The sequence below is a fragment of the Oncorhynchus tshawytscha genome, linkage group LG06 (assembly GCF_018296145.1).
Source record: "Oncorhynchus tshawytscha isolate Ot180627B linkage group LG06, Otsh_v2.0, whole genome shotgun sequence".
In the NCBI taxonomy this organism is placed as follows: domain Eukaryota; kingdom Metazoa; phylum Chordata; class Actinopteri; order Salmoniformes; family Salmonidae; genus Oncorhynchus; species Oncorhynchus tshawytscha.
In genome coordinates, this window is record NC_056434.1 from 33,582,657 (window position 1) to 33,607,104 (window position 24,448).

At 41.7% G+C, this 24,448-nt stretch overlaps 2 protein-coding genes across 2 annotated transcripts in view; both read left to right on the forward strand.

The window, feature by feature from the left end:
- Window positions 1-2,877: 2,877 nt before the first annotated feature.
- LOC112252460 (calumenin-B) lies at window positions 2,878-6,642 on the forward strand. Its single transcript, XM_024423696.2, has 7 exons — window positions 2,878-3,013; window positions 3,552-3,778; window positions 3,873-4,066; window positions 4,175-4,341; window positions 4,426-4,486; window positions 4,682-4,881; window positions 4,979-6,642. The coding sequence occupies exons 2-7, from the start codon at window positions 3,555-3,557 to the stop codon at window positions 5,081-5,083; spliced, it is 951 nt and encodes a 316-aa protein (XP_024279464.1). The 5' UTR covers window positions 2,878-3,013; window positions 3,552-3,554; the 3' UTR covers window positions 5,084-6,642.
- A 4,644-nt stretch (window positions 6,643-11,286) lies between these two features.
- LOC112253473 (otogelin-like protein) overlaps window positions 11,287-24,448 on the forward strand; it is a 53,237-nt gene continuing 40,075 nt past the window's right edge. Inside the window, exons 1-10 of the mRNA XM_042322752.1 lie at window positions 11,287-11,466; window positions 12,020-12,062; window positions 12,285-12,330; window positions 12,533-12,611; window positions 19,926-20,018; window positions 21,871-22,147; window positions 22,894-23,099; window positions 23,590-23,714; window positions 23,854-23,960; window positions 24,142-24,248. Of these exons, the coding sequence (XP_042178686.1) occupies window positions 11,382-11,466; window positions 12,020-12,062; window positions 12,285-12,330; window positions 12,533-12,611; window positions 19,926-20,018; window positions 21,871-22,147; window positions 22,894-23,099; window positions 23,590-23,714; window positions 23,854-23,960; window positions 24,142-24,248 (1,168 nt within the window). The 5' untranslated portion in view covers window positions 11,287-11,381. The remainder of the gene's footprint in view (window positions 11,467-12,019; window positions 12,063-12,284; window positions 12,331-12,532; window positions 12,612-19,925; window positions 20,019-21,870; window positions 22,148-22,893; window positions 23,100-23,589; window positions 23,715-23,853; window positions 23,961-24,141; window positions 24,249-24,448) is intronic.

The window sequence follows — 24,448 nt, forward strand, 5'->3', positions numbered from 1 at the left end:
GCCCCTTGCCCTGCAAGTGTATACTCGTCAGACATCATGATACGTCATCAGAAGTGTCCACTTATTTTGAGGGCTGAGGGGATCGGGTGTCTTTTAAGTGTTTGAACCGCAACAAAGTAGCCTCTTACACTTTGCAGTGACGTAAAGTCACCATGAGTGACAGAACACTGAGCCAATCACGGCGCAACGCTCCATATTTTCTACTGGCTTGCCCCACCATCACAGAAAGCACTGAGCTAGGCTGAAACACCTGCATTTTGGAGCTGCCTTACTCAAGAAAACAAAAGAGACCATGTTTGTATGAGGCTTTATTAACTTAATGTATATTATTTTTTACATTGTTTGCAAACTGATATATGACACGTATTAATGCCAAAATAACATGCAAAACAGGCATGCCCCATTTTTGCTATAAATATGGGGTTAAAACCTGAATGAGGGGTCACCACTGCTTGTTTATGGTGTTGAAATAAATATGTCTTCCTAGACATGTTGTGCTTGATTACCGTATTCTAGTACTAATATTTCCTGATTAACCTGGAATTGAGAAGCCTGGCATTGCTTACATCTCTATCCTACAGTATATATTTTGATTATGGTGACCTCTGAAATGGGCTTCTTTAACCTGGAATTGAGAAGCTTGGCATTGCTTACATCTCTATCCTACAGTATATATTTTGATTATGGTGACCTCTGAAATGGGCTTCTTTAATTTCTGAACATCCCCACTCAGTCAAAATGTCAGTAATTGATGATGAGATGGGTGTGCAGTTTGAGAGGGGATGCACTAATGTAGGACTTACTATTAAACTTGGTTGTGTGGTGCAGTTTTAAAAAACAAATGAAAGTTTGTGTTGTGAAAATAAATACGTAATACCTATACATGTTGTGTTTGATTAATTCATCGCTCACTGCCTGAAGTGCTGCTGATTTGCATGAATGGGGAAGGTGAATTTGTTTAAAACGCTCATTGTGGAACGCGTTTGGGTCTTTGCGTGTCAAAATATACACTTCAAATAACACTATTTGACGCATTAAATGAGCTTTTACTTTGACACGTAAAATAACATTTATATTATAGAATGTTGTGTTCTGAATTTGTACGTGCAAGGCAAGCGCCACCACTACTATCAGTAGAACTGTCAAAGTTGTACAAAATGTCTGCAAATAAGCAAACACCGGCCACGAACGATGCGTTTACAATACCACGTAATAAGGCATTATTTGTTCGACCGCAACTTCTGGGGTACCGAGCTTGCACTAATACAATCAGCCTGAAAACAATGACCACTAGAAACTGCAGTCATTTTCATTATTCTTAGGAATGATTTAGGAATCCTTGTGAGTAAGTATTAGCTAGATAGCCACTTGTTCGACTATTGAAATTGAAGTAGATAGCCAGCTACTTAACCCTGTTGCCCAAAGCTAACCTTATAAGGTGATTTCACACAGTCACAGTCCCGCGATAAGATCTACAATGCTAATATTTGCGTAAACTCTTCACAGTTGTGTTCTGTCGGTGTCACTGAGTAGACTGGTACTTCATTCCCTTGTTTCACATTCCAACCTTGTTTAACATTATCTAATCTAAATATGGCATGATTCCAGCCAATTGTAACCTTCAGCATCACTTTCAAAGAGGTACCTTTATTTTGAAGGCAAACCGCAAATTCCACTATTATGCCTAATCCCTTATTGTGGCTAACTTCACAATCCATAACCAGGTCCGGTCGAGCGTCATTAGCCACGTGAAGCAAACCCCAGTCAGCCTAGTGTGTGTATAGACATTCATATTGCACTGTACAGCTTTACCTAAGGATTGGGGATCAATGAAATGGGGTATCAGTCTACTCAAAACCCAATATATTTTTTCCCAACATCCTCTGCGTTATTAGACTCCAAAACATCAACCCAGTATTGTTTTTCCTTTGGAATAGTGTTCAATACACATAGGTTGACAAAAAATGTGTCTCAATTCAGTTGTTTCAGAGTCCCGCAATTAGAGCTTCGACGCTAATGTTCTCTGCGTGTCACTGAGTAGACTGATACCCCATGTCATTGATCCACAATCCATAGGTAAGGCTGTAACAGTGAAATAAGTATGCCCCCTATGCAATTCTAAAGTATAATACTCCAGTGTGATTTCAAACAGATTTTTGTCAAATTAGCAAATTATTGCCGTTTGTTTATTTTCTATAACATTCTAACCTCGTTTACCATGATCTATTCAATTATGGCATAAATCTACTACTTGTATTCATTTGCATCACTGTCAATGACATACGTTTATTTTGAAGGCTAACCCCAAAATACACTAATGTAAGCTATTCCTTATTGTGGCTAGCTTCACATATATGGACCCGACCACCATTAAATAAATAAGAACTATTTTATAAATTAGGGTTATTTTAGATGATGACACCTAGCTATATAGTTAGCTAGCTAGCTAACTATATAGCTACTGAAACAGATGTCGTTTTCTATGTTTTGGGGAAGAACATTGTTTGCATCCATGAACTAGCTAACTTTCTTTTAAATGACCAGCACCGTAGGAGCGCGAAACAACTTTACCAGTGTCATAGCATACGTATTGATGAATTGTTGTGACATTAAATGTGAATGTGTAATCAATGTACAATATCTACGTAAAAAAAAAAAAACTTTTAAAAAAATGTATGAAGGCGTTAAATTATTATGTGACGTGCAGTCATATTCGTGTCCTGATTGATTGGTCAACAATCTTATTTGACATGTCAAATAGTGTTATTTGACGTGTATCGTTTTTGACAGCAAAGACCCAAACCGCGTTCCATTGCTCATAGCTTGAGGACGTGGCGGTTATTGACCAATCACAAGGCCGAAGCTGTCCTGAAGTGGACCAATGGACAAGAGGCATGGCACAAACGCATATGTAACGCTGTTGGCTGGTTGAGTTTTTAGGACCGGAAACGATGGGTGTGTATCCGGAGTAGCTAGATATTCAAAATCGAAAGACTTTTCAGAAAGACCGGTGGTGAGTAAAGTATCTATTTCAGGCTTACGTAAATGCACAGTTCATCTATGTTTTTTCCCCCTGTTTAGTTACTGTAACATTAACGTCACACACACACTGAAGTAGGCAGTGCAAATGACATCTCGCATTTAGTACAACAACTGAAGTCTGGCTAGTTTGCTTGCAAACTGCACCGGTACCAAGGGTGTATTCATTACGTCGATTCTGTTGCAAAACGCTTCTTAAACGGAAACAAACGGAACGAAACGTGGAGTGACGTACCTGAATTTGTTCGATAGAAATTCTCGTTTTACTCTGTTAGGTTCTTAAACGGTTTCCGTAATGAATACGTCCTAGCACTCCCAAATTAGCTAGCTACCCTGTTTATTTTAGCCATAAACGGTGAACCCACAGATGAGTAGGGGAAACCCCGAATTAGTTAAACTCAGGAAAGTCATGACGAATTCCTGTCAACTAAACGCACTGTCACAAACGATATTGTTGTGTAGTAAACCAAGTTAGTTAACTCTGCTCTCGCTCCTGTGTGTATGTGTGCCAGATTATGGAGCTGCGGCCGTTGGTCATGTGCTTTGCGCTGTGCGTGGTCTATGCCTTTAGTAAACCCACCATCGAGAAAAAGGACCGCGTCCACCATGACGACCCGCTTAGCAACCGCGACCATGAAGATGCAGAGAACTTTGATTACGACCACGAGGCGTTTCTAGGACAGGACGAGGCCAAGACCTTCGATCAGCTCACACCAGAGGAGAGCAAGGAGAGACTTGGGTAACACACACTCTAGCAGCTACATTTGTATAGAAGTGAGAAATGGATTTGTATAGAAAAGATGGTTTAACACGCCATCTTTCTCTCCCTACAGTATGTTGGTAGAGCATATAGATGAGGACAAGGATGGGTATGTGTCAGTAGAGGAGATGAGAAAGTGGATCAAACACAGTCAGAAGAGGTGGATCTATGACGACGTGGACCGCCAGTGGAAAGGTCATGACCATAATGGAGATGGACTTGTGTCCTGGGAGGAGTACAAGAATGCTACATATGGATACATACTGGGTATGGGGGACACTCTGAAAGGAGTATAAGAATGTAATCTATGACACCTGACCAGTGCCTTTTTATTGGAAGGTCTGATTTTTCTAATTGGTGTGTGTGACCTTTTAGATGATCCAGACCCAGAGGATGGCTTCAGCTACAGACAGATGATTTCACGCGATGAGAGGAGGTTCAAAATGTCTGACCTGGATGCTGACCTGAAGGCCAATAAAGAGGAGTTTACAGCCTTCCTCCATCCTGAGGAGTACGACCATATGAAGGATATAGTTGTACTGGTAGGTCATAGACAATAAATAAAACATTTAAGTTGTTTGAAGGTAGCCAGGCAGTAACATCTTGGTGCCATTACCCTCCTGTAGGAGACCATGGAGGACATTGATAAGAACGGAGACGGCTTTATAGACCTTGAGGAGTACATAGGTAAGTTATAACATCTGGAGAAGTACATGGGTTATTCAATGCCTGCTATAATACATGGCGTTCTTAAATGTTATTACACCTGGAGGAGGACATAGGTGCGATTTATAGCATCAGCAGAGCCCGAGTGGGTGAGAACAGAGAGCGGTTCATTAACATTTCTCTCTCCCTTCCTTTCCTTTCTCTCCCATCCTCAAGGTGACATGTATAACCAAGAGGGGGATCCGTCAGAGCCAGAGTGGGTGAGGACCGAGAGAGAACAGTTTACGGAGTTCAGAGACACAAACAAAGATGGCCGCATGGACAAGGAGGAGACCAAAGACTGGATCCTGCCTTCAGACTATGACCACGCAGAGGCAGAAGCCAAACACTTGGTCTACGAGTCAGATAATGACAAGGTACACACACATGTTGATGTTTGAGCTAGTTGCCTGCATTGTGTGTGTGCATTTAAGCAGATACTGAAACACTTATTTATTTATTCTCCCTTTGTAGGATGGCAAACTGACTAAGGCAGAGATCGTTGAGAAGTATGACCTCTTCGTTGGTAGCCAGGCTACTGACTTTGGAGAAGCCTTGGCAAGACACGATGAATTCTAACCCTTCCACTTCCCATGCTGGGTTGGGCTCAATTCCAATTCAACTCAGTCATGGAATTTAAAATCTCAATTTTAAAGTAGCGCACTATATGGAGTGACATTTGAGATGGAGTTTTTCACTCTGATGCCAAGGACAATTTATTTGATTTCCTGGCCTATTATACACTAGTGAATGCATTACTTTGTACTAAGTAGTACACAATCAGGACACCTTGTTCCAGCTCTGCCTCCACCACCCTCTCGGACAATGGAAAGGATATTTCCTTTGGCTTGTCTTTTTGTTTGCAGAGCAACTTTGTTATAAAAAAAAAAAAAGATTTATAGAAGACAGTAAGTGTTTGTTCAAACAAGGTTACAAAAACAATATCGTGCATGCAATTATGTGCCGAACTGCGTGTTGGGGTCAATTCAGTGTTCAATTTAGGAAGGGAAATAAAATGTAATAGGAAACTAATTGAATTGATTTCAACCCTGGTGTGTGTATAGGGGCGGCAGGTTAGCCTAGTGGTTAGAGTGTTGGACTAGTAACCGGAGGTTGCAAGTTCAAATCCCTGAGCTGGCAAGGTACAATCTGTCGTTCTGCCCCTGAACAGGCAGTTAACCCACTGTTCCTAGGCCGTCATTGAAACTAAGAATATGTTCTTAACTGACTTGCCTAGTTAAATAAAGGTAAAATAAAAATAGCAGTGTGTGTACTCTGCTATGCACTGGACTATGAAGGGGAGCTATAACACGGGGGGGGCACTCTATGGGCTACCACCACAAACTGCTCTTTGAGTTGATACGCAGACCAGCAATGTGGCCAATCCTGCCGGGGTTAGTGGTTGTAATCCAAGGAGTGTGCCTGAAAATCTTCATGCTTCGGCCAATAGCGGTCCTCGGTGACCCCTGCGTGCAGGTTTTAGTCCCTTGGTGATGCTTCATTAGGGGTTAGATCAGTGTTTCTCAACTTTAGTCCGAGAACCTCCTGGGTCATACATTTCTGATCTAGTCCCTGTATTAGCACAAAATATTCTGTGCTAGTACAGGGCTGGAACATCCTGTTTTATTTTGGAATCTGCTGAATTCTATGCTGTGCCACACTACACAATCATACACAAACTACACTATGTTTGGAGGATTATTATTCCCCTCAGGCTTCTTGAGTTATTGTTGTCATAACTGTATAATGCCCCTCACTGTATGACCATCTATAACCACTGTTATTGGTCTGGTTCAACTTGACTTAAACCCTCTATTATAAGGGCTATTTAACACTGCCATAATGTCATAAACAGTCATGACTGTTGGTGTAAAATCAGTTGTGATAAATTGACACAGTATGATTGTTTATGACATGTTATGTAGCCCTTATGACAGAGAGTTCTAGTAAAGTGTTTGCGTTGTCTTATATAATATATAATGTATATGATATAGCTGTTTTTTTTACACACAATGCAGTGCCATGCCTGTCACTGGTGACTGCCCTGTACATACATTGTCACCTGTTTGTCGACAGTGTGTGTGCTGTTACCAATCATATGGAGAAGTGTTTTTCTGATTAAAAGGATTTTGTACCGATGGGTGGGGTTGCTTTAATAGAAATATAATGAACCATTGGGTGCTATGTATTATATAGGGTGAAAAGTTTTAGATCAATCTAAATAAAAGATCTGTTTCCACATATTTTAGAACCATCAGATCAACCAAGATGTTATATTAAATTATTATTCAGTTTATTCTAAAAATGAAACTGGAATAGAATGCTGTGGGTGTATCTAAATGACCCTCTTATAGTGCCTCCAATCACAGAGTACATTTAAGCAATAAGGCACGAGGCTGTGTGGTATATGGCCAATATACCACAGCTAAGGGCTGTTCTTATGCACAATGCATCGCGGAGTGCCTGGACACAGCTCTTAGCCGTGGTATATTGGCCATATATCACAAACCCCTGAGGTGTCTAATTGCTATTATAAACTGGTTAGCAACGTAATTAGAGCAGTAAAAAAAATGTTTTGCCATACCCGTGGTATACGGTCTGATAAACCACGGCTGTCAGCCAATCAGCATTCAGGGCTCAAACCACCCAGTTTATAATTCCCTATAAGACATGAATCAACACACAGATCAATACAACGTCCCTGTCCACCGAATCATCAGCAAGGTGAACAACAGAATTGAAGTCACAACGCTCCACAGAGGTCTAAGCTCTATGTGTGTGTGTGTACAGTATGTGTGTGAATCTGCATCTCTATCTCTGGGTGGGGCCGGAACTTGTTACCGGCGTTGACAGAAACCGCATCCTACAGTTCTAATTCAGGCAGCAGCATCTATACATAGAGTCAATATGAGACAAAACGGTATCAACCACCGGAAACATAATGCATACCGGTTTTCAGTATATGCACGCTCAATCACACATACAGTAATGCCTATGTCATAAATGCATGCGCAGTTACACAGGGACATGTATACATTAATACCAGTCATCCAGTTGGAATGTAGATGTCTCCTGCTGAAGTCTCAGTATGCTAACATAGGAGAAGAAGGGAAAGAACGGCTTGAACACGGACACTGAGCTGGAGGGAGACAACTCTGAGGTACACACACACACACACACACACACACACACACACACACACACACACACACACACACACACACACACACACACACACACACACACACACACACACACACACACACACACACACACATTGCGTAATATCAACTCTCTGTGGAGGGCTACACACAAACTTTTAATAAATAGCGTGGAGTAAAGCAACAACCTCTTGAGGATCACACCCTTTTTTTTTTTTTTTTTTTTGCCTAAAATGACATACCCAAATCTTACTGACTGTAGCTCAGGCCCTGAAGCAAGGATATGCATATTCTTGGTACCATTTGAAAGGAAACACTTTGAACTTTGTGGAAATGTGAAAGTAATGTAGGAGAATATAACACAATAGATCTGGTAAAAGATAATACAAAGAAAAAACAAAACCGTTCTTTTGTATTTTTTTTCTACCATCGTCTTTGAAATGCAAGAGAAAGGGCATAATGTATTATTCCAGCCCAGGTGGAATTTAGATTTTGGCCACTAGATGACAGCAGTGTATGTGCAAAGATTTAGACTGATCCAATGAACCATTGCATTTCTGTTCAAAATTGTATATCAAGACTGCCCAAATGTGCCTAATTTGCTTATCAATAACTTTTCATGTTCAAAACTGTGCACTCTCCTCAAACAATAGCATGGTATTATTTCACTGTAATAGCTACTGTAAATTGGACAGTGCAGCTAGATTAAGAAGAATTTAAGCATTCTGCCAATATCAGATATGTCTATGTCCTGGGAAATTTTTTTGTTACTTACAACCTCATGCTAATCGCATTAGCCTACGTTAGGTCAACCGTCCCGTAGGGGTCCCACCGATCCTGAATACGTTTTTTAACCTGTGTAGGTCTGCTGCTTAGTATGTATCAGGTTTTTCTGTGTGTTTGTGTGTGTGTCCTGTAGCCCCTAAATGATGAGGGTGACACAGAGACTGGATTGACTGGCAGGGAGGAGGAGCCTAAAGAGGAAGTGAAGTTGGGCAGACTAGAGTTCTCATTGGACTACAACTTCACAGAGAACACGGTGAGAACTCCTTGTTCGATCCCTGCTCTAACACATCTGATTCTGCTAAACAATGTCCTTCGGAGCAGGAACAAGGAGTTCTCACCGTGTTCTCTGAGTACCAAATATTATTCCATCAGACACATGCTATAGCTGTGGGTCTTCTCCATACCCTCTGCCCCCCTTTCCCGTTTATAGATGGTAGTAGGTATCCTGCAGGCTTGTGATCTCCCAGCCATGGATGTGGGGGGAAGTTCAGACCTGTATGTTAAACTCTACCAGACAAGAAGAGAACACTCTCAACCCTTACTACAATGAGTCCTTCAGCTTTGAGGTGCCCTTCAAATAGATAAAGGTACACCCCCCCCACACACACACACTCTCTCTCTCTCTCTCTCTCTCTCTCTCTCTCTCTCTCTCTCTCTCTACTTATCCCTTACAATGAATTCCTTTATAATTGATCAACCCTCCGAGCATAGGTCTGTGTTTCTCTGTGTGTAGAAGGTGCAGGTAGAAGTGACAGTGTTGGACTATGATAAGATTGGGAAGAATGATGCCATCGGGAAGGTGTTTCTGGGTGGAGCCAGCAGCGGCACCGAGCTCCGTCATTGGTCAGACATGCTGGCCAACCCCCGCAGGCCCATCGCCCAATGGCACGGCCTCAAAACTGAGGATCAAAGTCAACGCTGAACTGGCTGCCAGGAAGTGATGTCACATTACTAGGCAGCTCTCTGTAGCAGACTGACTTTGCCCTCCTACCCACCACAGGAGGTTGGTGGCAACAAATTGGGGAGGGCGGGCTCGTGCTAACGGCTAATGCAGAATCAGTGGAATGGTATCAAACACATCAAACACATGGTTTCCAGGTGTTAAGATGCCATTCCATTCGCTCCCTTCCGACCATTATTATGAGCTGTCCTCCCCTCAGCAGCCTCTACTGCTGCCCACTTACCCACTCCAAAATACCTGATACCCATCCACCACTCATGAACCCTCATCAGCAATCCCACTCCTTAACCCCCCAATACTTCACTGGTATGCAACCCTATCAAGCCTTACTCAACCCCCACTAACTTTCTAACAATACCACCACTCGTGCCACCCCAAACCCCCTCCTCTACTGTTTAAAGAATTTAAGACGCATTATGTATCCAGGACATTAACATGTATATCATGATAATACTATTAAACATGTACATTATACTAGGTTATTAAACATTCAGAGATTTTTGCTCGTGTCCATTTTCACTCATATCAGATAGGCATACATCAATGGCCAGCAGAGGGAGTCCAAGTCTTACACACACACACACACACACACACACACACACACACACACACACACACACACACACACACACACACACACACACACACACACACACACACACACACACACACACACACACACACACATACACGTATACAATCTAATTTATAATTTTATTAAAGTTAAATTACTGTCTCTAAAGTAAGACTATATTTGTAATCATAAGTAGGCCCTACAGTGAATTAATTTGTTGCATTTGTGTCCTAAACTCAGAGAATCTCTCTAACTTGCAGGTAGCCCACTATTCTCCTGTGGATACTGCAATCAGGGATCCTTGGAACAACCATACCCATACTCTAACCTTAACCTCTACCCTACCCTACCTTTAACCTTAACCATAACCCTTACCTAACCATAACCTTTACCTAACCCTAACCTTACCTTAACCATTTTAAATGTCAACTTCAATGGGGTAGGGACAGTGGTTGAAAAAGTACCCAATTGTCATACTTGAGTTAAAGTAAAGTTACCTTCATAGAAAATGACTTAAAAGTCAGTCACCCAGTGAAATACTACTTGAGCAAAAGTCTAAAAATATTTGGTTTTAAATATACAGTACCAGTCAAAAGTTTTGACACACATACTCATTCCAGGGGTTTTCTTTATTTTTGACCTTTTTCTACATTATTGAATAATAGTGAAGACATCAAAACTATGAAATAACAAATACGGAATCATGTAGTACCCCAAAAAAGTGTATATTTGAGATTCTTGAAAGTAGTGACCCTTTACCTTGATGACAGCTTTGCACACTCTTGGCATTCTCTCAACCAGCTTCACCTGGCTTTTCCAACAATCTTGAAGGATGGAATGTTGTTCCCTATTAAAATATATTTGGATTTGTTTAACACTTTTTTGGTTACTACATGATTCCTTATGTGTTATTTCATAGTGTTGATGTCTTCACTATTATTCTTCAATGATTTTGAAGTGTGTGAATTGGACCAGTTTCCTGTCCTTCTAAGCATTCAAAATGTAAAGAGTGCTTTTGGGTGTGAAGAAAAAGGTATGGAGTAAAAAGTACATAATTTTATTTAGGAATGTAGTGAAGTAAAAGTAAAAGTTGTCAAAAATATAAATAGTAAAGTACAGATTTCCCCCAAAACTACTTAAGCAATACTTTAAAGTATTTTTACTTAAGTACATTACACCACTTTCAGTCGGTTTGATGTCACCAGTTTTACACAAAAATCATGCGCCCCCCCCCCCGCACCTGCGCGAAGGTGAACTCGTGACCTCGTCATGCATCCGAGTTGCACGCTCAACTATGTGCGCGTGGACGTGAACCGCGGGAAGTCCGGTAACGAACAGAGACCCTCCTCTACTCTCCGGTCTGTCCTGTGAAATGTTCCGTTAACCTCCGGGTGGATGAGCTCTGAGATGAACGGTCCGCGTAGAGTAATACTGGTCCTTCTTTCGTGGTGTTCAGTTCTCCAGCTGCTGACAGCACACGGTGAGTCTCCCAGCGACACACGCGCATCATATCAAAATGCATAACTTAGATGAGTACTATAACCTTTACTGTTTCAACATAAACGTTTGACGTTCTAAGAGTGATTCCAAAAATGTCAAAGAGAGAGCAGAAAACTAGCACCAGTGTTGTATGCGCGAGACATTTTTGAAAAGTTCATATTTTGCTGTTTTAACCTTAGGAAATATCGGATGATAGGCAAATTGTACTGTTCACGTTTGAAATGTGGGTTTCAACCCCCCGCAGTGACATCGTTATGGCCTTGGGGAATTATGATTGACAAATGTTTTCCTTTGGATAGGAATACATTAGAGCTGATACTGTCTTTTAAATCATTCAGAGGTGTAGCCTAAATTGTTGCTGTTCAATAATGTGCTCCAGCGACCCTAAATTCGAACGTTTAAATTAATACATTTGATATGTTTTGTCGACTTGTGGTATATATGTGATGATATTTTATGTGTTGTGATAGTGCAATGAAGTAATACTTTTGATGGTGTGTGAGGTTTTACTGATGTTTTTTTGTTGTGTTCAGCAGCTCAGAGCCAACTGACAGAGACAGACAGTAGACTACAGAGGTAAGAGAGGAGAGGAAGCAGAAACATTCATCGTCTCAGGGGATTCATTAATTCAATGTCATGGCTAAACTGATGCATGTGTGTGTTTGGTTTGGATGTATTCAAGTGGTCAAAAGTGCACTTAACTTCAGTTTGCATGTTTCTCCTCATAATGAATGTATATCTCCCTGTGCCGTGTGTGTGTGTCTGTGTGTGTGTGCATGTGTACGTGCGTGCGTGCAGGAGGGCTAATGCACTGCGGAGGAAACGGGATCTCCTAGGGGAGGAGGTAGGCACACTACACCTAAGAGAAGCAGATGAGGTCAGGGCATACACACACACACAACACCCTGACTAGCACAAAGACACCTTTGTAGGACACACACATACACATACATACACTGGTGCAACTACACACAGGGGTAGAGATACACATTTACTACACATGTTTGTGCATGTGCGTGTGATCATCAGTGTTCTCTTCTCACCAGACATTCAGTCCACTTCTCTCTGAAGCAACTCTCCCTCGCAGTGTTCTACACAATTACACCGCCCGCGATGCCTCATCAGGTACACACACACACACACACACACACACACACACACACACACACACACACACACACACACACACACACACACACACACACACACACACACACATACACACACACACACATACACACAGGGCCTAAAGTGAAGTATTCACACCCCTTGAATTTAAAATGGATAACATTTTGATTTTGTGTCACTTGCTAGACACAATACCTCATTATGACACCTCATAAGGTCAAAGTGCAATTACTGTATGCTTCTGGACATTTTTACAAATTAATTCAAAATTAAAAGCTGAAATGTCTTGAGTCAATAAGTATTCTATTTCTTTATTATGGCAAGCTTAAATAAGTTCAGGAGTAAAAATGTGCTTCTTTGGGATTGTTGAGCTAACGTATGCTAATGCTATTAGCATGAGGTTGTAAGTCACAAGGACTTTTCCCAGGACGACCTAGACATATCTGATATTGGCAGAAATCTTAAATTCTTGTTAATCTAACTGCACTGTCCAATTTACAGTAGCTATTACAGTGAAAGAATACCATGCTATTGTTTGAGGAGTGTGCACAGTTTTGAACATGAAAAGTTATTATTAATAAACAAATTAGGCACATTTGGGCAGTCTTGATACAACATTTTAAACAGAAATGCAATGGTTCACTGGATCAGTCTAAATCTGTGCACATACACTGCTGTCATCTAGTGGCCAAAATCTAAATTGCACCTGGGCTGGAATAGTACATTATGGCCTTTCTCTTGCATTTCAAAGACGATGGTACAAAAAAATGCAAAATAACGGTTGGTTCTTTCTTTGTATTATCTTTTACCAGATCTATTGTGTAATATTCTCCTACATTCCTTCACATTTCCACAATGTTCAAAGTGTTTCCTTTCAAGTGGTACCAAGAATATGCATATCCTTGCTTCAGGGCCTGAGCTACAGGCAGTTAGATTAGGGTATGTCATATTAGGCGGAAAAAAAGGAGCGGATACTTAAGAAGTCACATAATAGTTTGCATGTATTGAAGGCTCCTCAAAGGAGGAAGGGGAGGACCATCCGCCTCAGTGAATTTCATAAAAAATAAAAATAGTGAAACATAAAAAAGTTATCCTTTTTATATAAAACCATGCTAAATATATTCACATCACCAAATAATTTATTAAAACACACTGTTTTGGAATCAATGTCTACATTACCCTCAACATCACTCTGGTGGTAGCGCCATGATGTAGCCTGAGGACAGTTCGTTTCCTTCCTCCTCTGGGTACATTGACTTTAATACAAAACCCAGGAGGGTCATGTTTTTCACCCCCTTCCATCGACTTGCACAGTAATTATGATATCTTCCGGAGGATGTCCTCCAACTTGCAGCGTGAACTGACATGTTTCCCACCCAATCAACGAATCATAGAATGAATCTAGTACTGAAAGCATAAGCTATAGATAGCTAGCACTGCATAAGCTATAGATAGCTAGCACTGCAGTGCATAACATGAGGTGAGTAGTTAACACAAATAGAGAGAAAGTCAATCGTTAAACAGTTTTGAGAGAGATATTTTTTTCACTTTCATTACTTAGCTATAAAATGCAGCTAGCTAGTTTAGCCTACTCAAACACCCAGTGATGGAAAAAAGTACCCAATTTTCATACTTAAGTAAAAGTAAAGTTACTGTGGTATACCGTGGGTGCAAAAAAGTACCCAGTGTAAAATATTACTTGAGTAAAATTCTGAAAGTATTTGGTTTTAAATATACTTCAGTATCAAAAGTAAATATACTTGCTAAAATTTACTTAAGTATCAAAAGTACAAGTATAACCCATATAATAAGCAAAGCAGAGCCAGAGGCACACTCCAACACTATAATTTACAAACAAAGCATGTGTTTAGTGATCCGCCAGATAAGAGGCAGTAGGATGACCAGGGATGTTCTCTTGATTAAGTGTGTGAATTAGACAATTTTCCTGTCCTGCTAAGCATTCCAAATGTAACAAATATTTTTATGCGTCAGGGAAAATATATGGAGTAAAAAGTACATACTTTTCTTTAGGAATGTAGTGATGTAAAAGTATAAAAAAATATAAATATTAAAGTAAAGTACGGATACCCCAAAAAATGGCTTAAGTAATACTTCAAAGTATTCAAACAGAGAGGGATGCTATGTTAGCTAGCTGGCTATAGTTATCCAACACTGGAACTCTTCAAAGTCAAGGTAAGCTTTTGGTTTTATTATTTTATTGCCACTGGGGCCCCGCGAGGTAACTGCTTAACTGCTTGCTGTACACTGTACTGCATGATTGTAGCGGGTTTACTAACACGTCAGGTCTAGAAGCTAGAAGCTATCTTGACTAGGCTGTGTGTAGCGGTTATCGCTTATGGCATGAAGGTTTTGCTTGGAAAGTGTTTTTTACCTGGTCACAGACAGTTGTTGTGTTGTGCACTGAAGTCCACAAGCGAAGGGAAAAGATTATACAAAGATCAATGTTATCATGCTGTTTGTATGTGGCTGCTATGAAAGTGAACTGTATTTGTGGGTGATCAGGGATGTGTTGATTCATTCTGCCGATTCTGTTGAAAAACTTTTCTTATACGGAAGCAAATAGAACAAAACAGGAATAAACATATCTGAATTTGTCCAAGAGAAACTCTCTTTTGCAACTGCTTGGAGTAATGATTACACCCTAGATCAGCTAGATGCAGGCAAGAGTGGGCAAGGTGTTATTGAATGTGTTTGTCTGTCACCTAGATTACTATAATTTTTCTTTTGCCCTGTGTACCCTAATAATGGCGCCGGAGGGGATAGTTTTACGGGCTCCTAACCAACTGTGCTCTTTATTTATTTTTTTCACGTTGTTTGTAACTTATTTTGTACATGATGTTGCTGCTACCGTCTCTTATGAAAAGAGCTTCTGGACATCAGTACAGCGATTACTCACTTCGAACTGGACAAAGATTTTTTCTTTAACGAGTCCGACACAAAGGACATGCTGCTTTCTCGAGACCATGCCCAAATCCCCATCATTCACGTGAAAAAAAGACGGAGAAAAATGGGGCGGAGGTCATGGTGCCTGCCTTGTGAGAATTCGTAAGCGAGTGAGTAAACCTCTAGGGGCTACAAGAATGATCAGATTAATATTGCCATTGAGAAAATTCAAAACAAAATGAGACATGACCTTTTTCAAGGTCAGTCTCACAAATAATATTGCCATTGAGAAAATTCAAAACAAAACGAGACATGACCTTTTTCAAGGTCAGTCTCGCAAAAAGACGGATTCTTGTGTTCTAACTACCCTTGTGGTAAAAATTATGTAGGTAAAACAAAGCGCAAATTAAAAGTATGTATCTCAGAGCATCGCAGCACCATTAGGTGTAAAAACTTGACTTACCCAGTTGCGGCCCACTTCTTGGAGGCAGGCCACTCGATTTCGTCTATGCGTTATATTGGCATCGAACATGTCATCCTCCCTAGTAGAGGGGGTGACCTTGATCATTTATTGTTAAAACGAGAGGCTGCCTGGATCTTTAACTTAAAGACCCTTGCGCCCTTCGGTCTCAACGTAGACTTTGATCTGAAGCCATTCTTGTGATTATTGTGACTTTGCCATTGTAATTGTTTGTAAGCTTGTGTAGTCAAATGAATTTATGATCGTATGCTATCCATTTGTTGTTTGTATGCTGTTCATTGTATGACATTTTAATATTTGATAATTAACCACTTTTGGCCATGTTTACAGACACCTGTGTCTTTTGACACTACATAAACGAGTCATCCCGCAGTGTTTGTGATTATACCCTGATGAAGACAGCTTGGCTGTCGAAACGTTGGTAATTACATTTTTGCATCTGAGCTCCTAGAGTGTGCGGCTCTCTTTTATTTTCAAGTTTTCTACTCCGCTAGCCAGCACCTCGCCTAAATAGGTGTGCATTTCTTTTTCTTCTAGATTGAGGAGTACACCACCTCAGTCAATGGCTTCATCAATAAGTGCATCAATGACTCATCCCCACAGTGACTGGTCGTACATATCCCAACCAACAGGCAACATCCGCAATGAGCTAAAGGGTAGAGCTGCCGCTTTCAAGGAGCGGAAGACTAATCTGGACGCTTATAAGAAATCCGGCTACGCTCTCAGACAAACCATCAAACAGGCGTCAATACAGAACTAAGATTGAATTTTACTCCACTGGGTCTGATGCTTGTTGGATGAGGCAGGGCTTGCAAACTATTACGGACTACAAAGGGAAACCCAGCCGCGAGATGCCCAGTGACGTGAGCCTACCAGAATAGCTTAATGCCTTGTATGCTCGCTTCTAAACAAGCAACACAGAAGCATGCATGAGAACAGCAGCTGTTCCGGACGACTGTGTAATCACGCTCTCCGTAGCCGATGTGAGCAAGACCTTTTAACAGGTCAACATTCACAAAGCCTCGGGGCCAGACGGATTACCAGGACGTGTACTCAAAGCACGCGCAGACCAACTGGCAAGTGTCTTCACTGACATTTTCAACCTCTCCCTGACCGAGTCTGTAAAACCTACATGTTTCAAGCAGACCACCATAGTCCATGTGCCCAAGAAAGTGAAGGTAACCTGTCACAATAGTGGTCGGCCTGATCACCGACAACGATGAGACAGCCTATAGGGAGGAGGTCAGAGACCTGACAGTGTGATGCCAGGACAAAGACCTATCCTTCAATGTGAGCAAGACAAAGGAGCTGATCGTGCACTACAGGAAAAGGTGGGCCTAACCGGCCCCCGTTAACATTGACAGGGCTGTAGTGGAGCGGATCAAGAGTTTCAAGTTCCTTGGTATCCACATCACCGACGAACTATCATGGCCCAAACACACCAAGACAGTCGTGAAGAGGGCACGACAACACCTTTTCCCTCTTCGGAGACTGAAAATATTTGACACGGGGTCCCCAGATCCTCAAAACGTTATACAGCTGCACCATCGAGAGCATCCTGACCGGTTGCATCACCACCTGGTGTGGCAACTGCTCGTGTGGCAATGGCTTGTCACCTTAAGGTGCTACAGAGGGTAGTGTGCATGGCCCAGTACGTCACTGGGGCTAAGCTTCCTGCCATCCAGGACATATATACTAGGTGGTGTCAAAGGAAGGGACAACAATTTGCCTAAGACTCCATCCACCCTAGTCATAGACTGTTCTCTCTGCTACCGCATGGAAAGCGGTACCGGAGCGCCAAGTCTAGGACCAAAATGCCCCTTAACAGCTTCTACCCCCAAGCCATAAGACTGCTGAACAATTAATCAAATGGCCACCTGGACTATTTACTTTGACACCCCCTTATTTTTACACTGCTGCTACTCGCTGTTTATTATCTATGGATAGTCACTTTACCACTACCTACATGTACAAATGACCTCGACTAACCTGTACCCCCGCACATTGACTAGGTACTGGTACCCCCTGTTTGTAGCCTCGTTATTGTTATTTTATTGTGTTACTTTATTTGTTATTTTTTTAACTTTAGTTTATTTAGTTTTATATTTTCTGAATTCTATTTCTTGAACTGCATTGTTCAGAATGGGAAATGTCAGAATAATAGTACAGAGAATGATTTATTTCAGCATTTATTTATTTCATGACATTCTCAGTGGGTCAGAAGTTTACATACACTCAATAAGTATTTGGTAGCATTGCCTTGAAATTGTTTAACTTGGGTCAAACGTTTGGGGTAGCCTTCCACAAGCTTCCCACAATAAGTTGGGTGAATTTTGGCCCATTCCTCCTGACAGAGCTGGTGTAACTGAGTCAGGTTTGTCAGCCTTCCTGCTCGTACACACTTTTTCAGTTCTGCCCACAAATGTTCTATAGGATTGAGGTCAAGGCTTTGTGATGGCCACTCCAATACCTTGACTTTGGTGTCCTTAAGAGATTTTGCCACAACTTTGGAAGTATGCTTGGGGTCATTGTCCATTTGGAAGACCAATTTGCAACCAAGCAATTTGCAACCAAGCTTTAACTCTTGAGATGTTGCTTCAATATATCCACATAATTTTCCTCACTCATGATGCCATCTATTTTGTGAAGTGCACCAGTCTGTCCTGCAGCAAAGCTCCCCCACAACATGATGCTGCCACCCCCGTCCTTCACGGTTGGGATGGTGTTCTTTGGCCTGCAAGCCTCTTCCTTTTCCTCCAAACATAACGATGGTCATTATGGCCAAACAATTCTATTTTTGCATCATCAGACCAGAGAACATTTCTCCAAAAAGTACAATCTTCGTCCCCATGTACAGTTGCAAACCGTAGTCTGGCTTTTTTATGACGGTTTTGGAGCAGTGGCTTCTTCCTTGCTGAGTGGCCTTTCAGGTTAGGTTGATATAGGACTTGTTTTATTGTGGAAAAGGGACTTGTGTCATGCACAAAGTAGATGTCCTAACCGAATTGCTAAAACTATAGTTTGTTAACAAGACATTTGTGGAGTTGTTGAAGAACTAGTTTTAATTACTCCAACCTAAGTGTATGTAAACTTCCGACTTCAACTGTATGAATGTACTCATGACTCCATTCTATGAGCACCACAATTACTATCTGTTTCTCCTTGTGAAAGCCAAACACTGTAAGACCGTATTTTATAACTTAGCTAGTCATGTTGGCAATTTGAATAAGCTTTCAAATTATGCCCACCTGACCCATTTCATGGTTCATAATGGACCGTTTTTGGATTCCGTAAAAACAACAGTAATTGTGCGATGGGGGGATGCAGGGATGTGTTCCAAACAAAAAACAACACGTTTGCTTGCTTCAGTTCCTCAACAACACAGCTAAGAGAGCTCAAAAAAGCACCAAATACTTGAAGGCTCTTTCCTTGAGAATTGAAATGACTTAGGAACTGTGCACACTTTGGAGAGGTGTGTGGACCCTTGTCATTTTTTAAAATGTTGCACTGACCCCAAAACTTCCATGAATATTCTTATTATGTTACTAAATATCCTGAGTATTTTCTGATTTCGATGTTGACAAATAATTTGAAAAGTTCAGTTAATGTAAAATCAACAGTGTAATGTTTTGATTCAGTCTTGTGTCAGGTGAACTGTTTGGTCCTTATCTTTGGTCTGATCATTTCACCATCATCTCCAAAGTGTTCCCTTTCAATTGCTACCATGGTTATGCATATGCTACTCATATTTCTTCTGTTAGAAACATTTTAATCTGTCTCTATCCATCTAGGCCAATTATCACAAGTGTAAAGGGTTAAAGCAATTTCTCTCGTAAAGAATAAGTTATTCATCAATTGGTGAATCTCAAAGTATTTCCAGAGGAGTTCTAAGGAATTGAGGAAAGATTGTGTCTGTGTTTCACCAGAGTACTGTGGCTGTCTGAATGGGGGCTGGTGTCAGGAGGGAGGTGTGTGTGACTGTGCACAGTTCCAGGCCCTCGGAGACCGCTGCCAGATCAGTGAGTAACACACACACATCTTGAACCTAGAACCACAATGTATGTTTCATTTTGGTGTGTGTGCGCCTGCATGAGAGTCAGATTGACACATCCATCAGCAACCATTAATAAGCTGTCCACACTGTCATAAATAACCACACACACACACACACACACACACACACACACACACACACACACACACACACACACACACACACACACACACACACACACACATACACACATACACACCAGTCCATAGTGTGTATGATTAAGTCTGGAGGATTAGGGTTGAGTTTCTGTAGACTACACAGGGTCTCTATACATCAGAGATGCGTCTCTAGTAGAGCCTCTATAGCAGTGGTCACCAACCTTTTTTGAGTCAAGATCACTTTCGCAGTCAAAAAGCAAGTTGAGATCTACACTCAGATTTTTTTTTTTTACATTAACCTCACACAAACAGTTTTGCAGGAATGAGGTTTGGACAGTAGGCCTAATAGATTATCACAACATATTGGCTATATGATTGGCCTGCCAATATTGTTAAAACAGACCATATTATATTTCAAAACTGAAGCTTTGATAACAAAATAGATCAGTTGGTTTAGCACTTGTTTATTTTTACTGGACTGATGGTACCTGCATCTGATGGTCAACGAGGTCAAATCATGACGTCAGTGATCTTCAGGTCGAAATATCGGAGCTCTAGAAAGATGCCCGAGTTTCCGACTTGGAATTCCCGAGTTGGATGACCTTTCAAAAAAAAAATTCCCAACTGCTTCTCACGGCCCCTGCTCTCTCCGTCCTTTCCTCTGGTGAGACTGACCAGAGAGTGGGGACATCGTCTTCCACCTGATGACGAAACTTGAGCGCACCGCATCTGCCTCATGCACAAATTAATGTTGTTCATATGACCAGAGAAAGTTTAATATTATTTCATATTAAAATCGACACGATGAGCTGATAATAATAATAATAAAATGCAGGGCTTTCGATACTTGGCTACTCATTCATTACAGCTGTACAGAATATGGAGAAGCGTGTTTTGTAATAGTGTTGAATAAAAACAGTGACAGTGCTGAATTTAAACTTAAACATGAACTCACTCATAAAAACAGTAGCTCTTTGCTGTATTCTTTGACAGTCTCTCTGTGGTCATGATTTTAAAAGTTATTTAATCTTACGTAGGCTAGTAGCCTATTCAACCCTGGCTGCCAGGGTCCCGGAAGCTCTGCAGCCACGGCGATTTAAGCCATCCGATTGGGCAGCGCAGTAGGTGCACTCGATTTAGTCACAGATTTGCCGGTCCGACGGGTAGGCGGAGTTTGTCTCATGAATCAAGGGCACCTACCGTCAACAGCACAACATGATTCTAAAAAAGGAGTGCAAGCCTTTATCGTTTGTTGGCTTTTCTACAGAAATATTTGGTGATCGACTAGGAATCACAATCGACCGGTTGGCAACCATTGCTCTATAGTGATACCTTACCTGAGACCTAAAGTAGTGTTTCCCTCACCCAACCACCATTGTTGGCGCAATGGTAAGCACCCTAGCGTCAGGAATATAAAGTGTTGCTGTTCGTTTATCATGCTGGGTGTGGCAGATGAACTCTGATACACACTGTTCCTGTCAACCAAGTACCTACCTGGCTAAAGTACCACCAGAGCACCAACACAGTTAGACAGTCGGTGTAGTTGGCTGGGTATGGCACAGAGACGGGTTTTCCTGTAATTGAGCGGCTTTTAGTGAGCTAGCATTGTGGGCACACCTCCCCATGCCCCCCACACACAAACAAACACACCAGCGCACTATCATGCCAATTCAGAGTTGAGATAAGCGTGCACAACTCAGAGTTTGTGTGTGCATGTAGTTCCTAACCAGGGCCAAGACAGAGATGGGATCTGCAGGTCTTGGGGTCAGCACCACTATGAGACATTCGATGGCAGCTACTTCTACTACCCTGGAACCTGCTCCTACATACTGGCCCAGGACTGCCGCTCAGCCACACCACAGTACACAGTGTGGGTCCATAACAGCCGTGTGTGTGAGGGCAGTGTGTACTCCTGTCCCAGGGCTCTCAGTCTCTTCTTCCCCAACGAGGAGGAGATCCACATCTCTGGATACCAAGTCCACCAGGGGGGCCGCAGGTGGGTGGGATATGGAGGAATGTGTATGTTTTCTGATGTAATGTGTGTGTGTGTATGTGTGTGTGTGTGTGTGTGTGTGTGTGTGTGTGTGTGTGTGTGTGTGTGTGTGCCTGTGTGTGTGTGTGCAGAGATGGGCAGTTTTTGAAATATGTATTTGAATTACTTCTGAGTATTTTGTCATTTGAATTACACTCCAGTGCAATTTGTATTTTCAAAATACAAAATAATTCTATACCATTTTTTAAATAGAAGTTCATATTTTGTGTCCACCCTTTCACCCTGCACTGGTATCAGAAGTCTGATAGCACTATGGTGTGATAAAAGCGTGTGCTAAATCAACTAAATATAACTGTATATGTAAAAATGAACAATTGCAATTGAGTATTATTCTAATGAGCTCCGGCCGAAACAATACACAGTGTGCTTTGCAGTTCTTTTTGGTATGTTCATTTTCACATATAAATTTACATACTGGTCATTGAGCAGACACGTATCCAGAGTGACTTGCTCAACTAAGGTAGTTAAGCAAGAACATAACACAGTCATAGCCAGTACACATATGGTGTTCCTGTTCGGCCGGCTAAATGCAAATGTGTACATTTAAAATAAAAATTCATTAAAAAAATAAAAAAATAAAAAAACATTACAAAACACATGTATTTTGTTGTTTATTTTGATACATTGATCTTTATGGTATTTTGTAATTGTATTTTGAAATGTTTGCCTATCCCTGCATATGTGCATAGGCTGAGCCTGCCCCAAACAATAGGAGGTGTGTTTATGGAGCGTCTGGCTGACTACCTTCTGGTGAAGAGTGTGTTTGGCTTCTCTCTGGCGTGGGACGGAGAGAGCGGAGTATATCTGAAGATGTCTGAACAGCACCACGGCACCCCCTGTGGCCTCTGTGGGAACTATAACAACCTGCCCAACGATGACCTCACCACTGCCCGCGGTGAGACACACACACTCACTCACTCACACCTCATCAAAGCCTACTGTAAGACTGGACAGGTGGGTCCGACCAGCCTCTTATCCTCCTTCCTCCACCCATCTCTTATCCTCTGTCTCAGCACCCAATCATCCTTCCATCACAACCTTTCTCCTCTCAGCACCACAGGGAACCATTATAGTTATTATTACTGAGGTGGAGGCCGTAGTCCTGTAACATGACCTAGACAGCAGAGGAGAGTGGGAAACGAAGAGGAGAAGAGAGGAGAGAGGGAAAAGAGTACAAAGGGGACAGGAGTGCAGAGAGGAGAAGAGAGGGAGGAAGGGAGACGAGCGGAAAGCAGAGGAGAGGAGAAGAGAGGAAAGTAGAGCAGAGGAGAGAAGTTATTTTAATATACAGTCATTATACAGTTATTATATTGGATTATTTTCAGGCATCTAGAGGAAGGACCCCTAACTGTGTGTGTGCGTGTTTCGTGTGTGTGTGTGTGTAGGTGTGCAGACAGAGGAGCCAGCAGTGTTTGCTAACAGCTGGTCAGTAGATCTGCCCCATGAGAGAGGTTGTCCTCTGGTGGACATAGACTTCACTGGACCCTGCCACTCTGAGTCTGATATGGACGTAAGAGTTGTCTGTCTGTGTCTGTCTGTCTGTTTGGAACATATTACTTGAACCTAGGTTGTCAGTGTGCCATAAGACTGTACAATGATATTCTGTGTTTTGTTGTATTATGTTGATGTTTGTGTATGTGTGTGTGTAGGATGCCATAGAGAAGTGCAGTGCTCTCCTGTTCTTCCCCTTCCTGTCCTGTCATGATAACATTGATCCAAACCCCTACGTGGCCAGCTGTGTCGCTGACCTCTGTGTGTAAGTCACACCCCAGTGTGTGTGCGTGCGTGAGTGAGTTGCCTGTCTGTCTTCTGGCTGACTATTGTCTTAAGTGTTGTCTCACTATTTTCTGAATGTTGTGTGTGTGTTGTCTGAGTTTTGTCTGAGTGTTGTCTGACTGTTGTTTGAGTATTTCTGACTGTTGTCTTCTGTGATCCAGGTCTGATGATGAGGAGACGTTTTGTCGTGCGTTGGTGGAGTACACACGAGCCTGCAGCCATGTAGGATACCCTGTACGAGAGTGGCGAGACAGCTTCCCTTCCTGCAGTCAGTAACATTATACTAACCTAACTTAAACATGCAGTCCAGGATCTTAATGGGAAATTTAAAAAATGTTCTAGTTCATATTCTTCTTCTCCAGCACCACCCCAACATCAACATATGTGAAAATGGCACGTTTCTACACTGCCGTTCAAAAGTTTGGTGTCACTTAGAAATGTCCTTGTTTTGAAAGAAAAGCACATTTT

What these genes read in the sequence shown, in the direction of transcription:
- LOC112252460 (XM_024423696.2), top strand. Translation starts at nt 3,555, where the DNA reads ATGGAGCTGCGGCCGTTGGTCATGTGCTTTGCGCTGTGCGTGGTCTAT. An exon ending in GAGAGCAAGGAGAGACTTGG is followed by an intron (nt 3,779 to 3,872) that starts GTAACACACACT and finishes CTCTCCCTACAG; the next exon opens with TATGTTGGTAGAGCATATAG. An exon ending in AGACCTTGAGGAGTACATAG is followed by an intron (nt 4,487 to 4,681) that starts GTAAGTTATAAC and finishes CCCATCCTCAAG; the next exon opens with GTGACATGTATAACCAAGAG.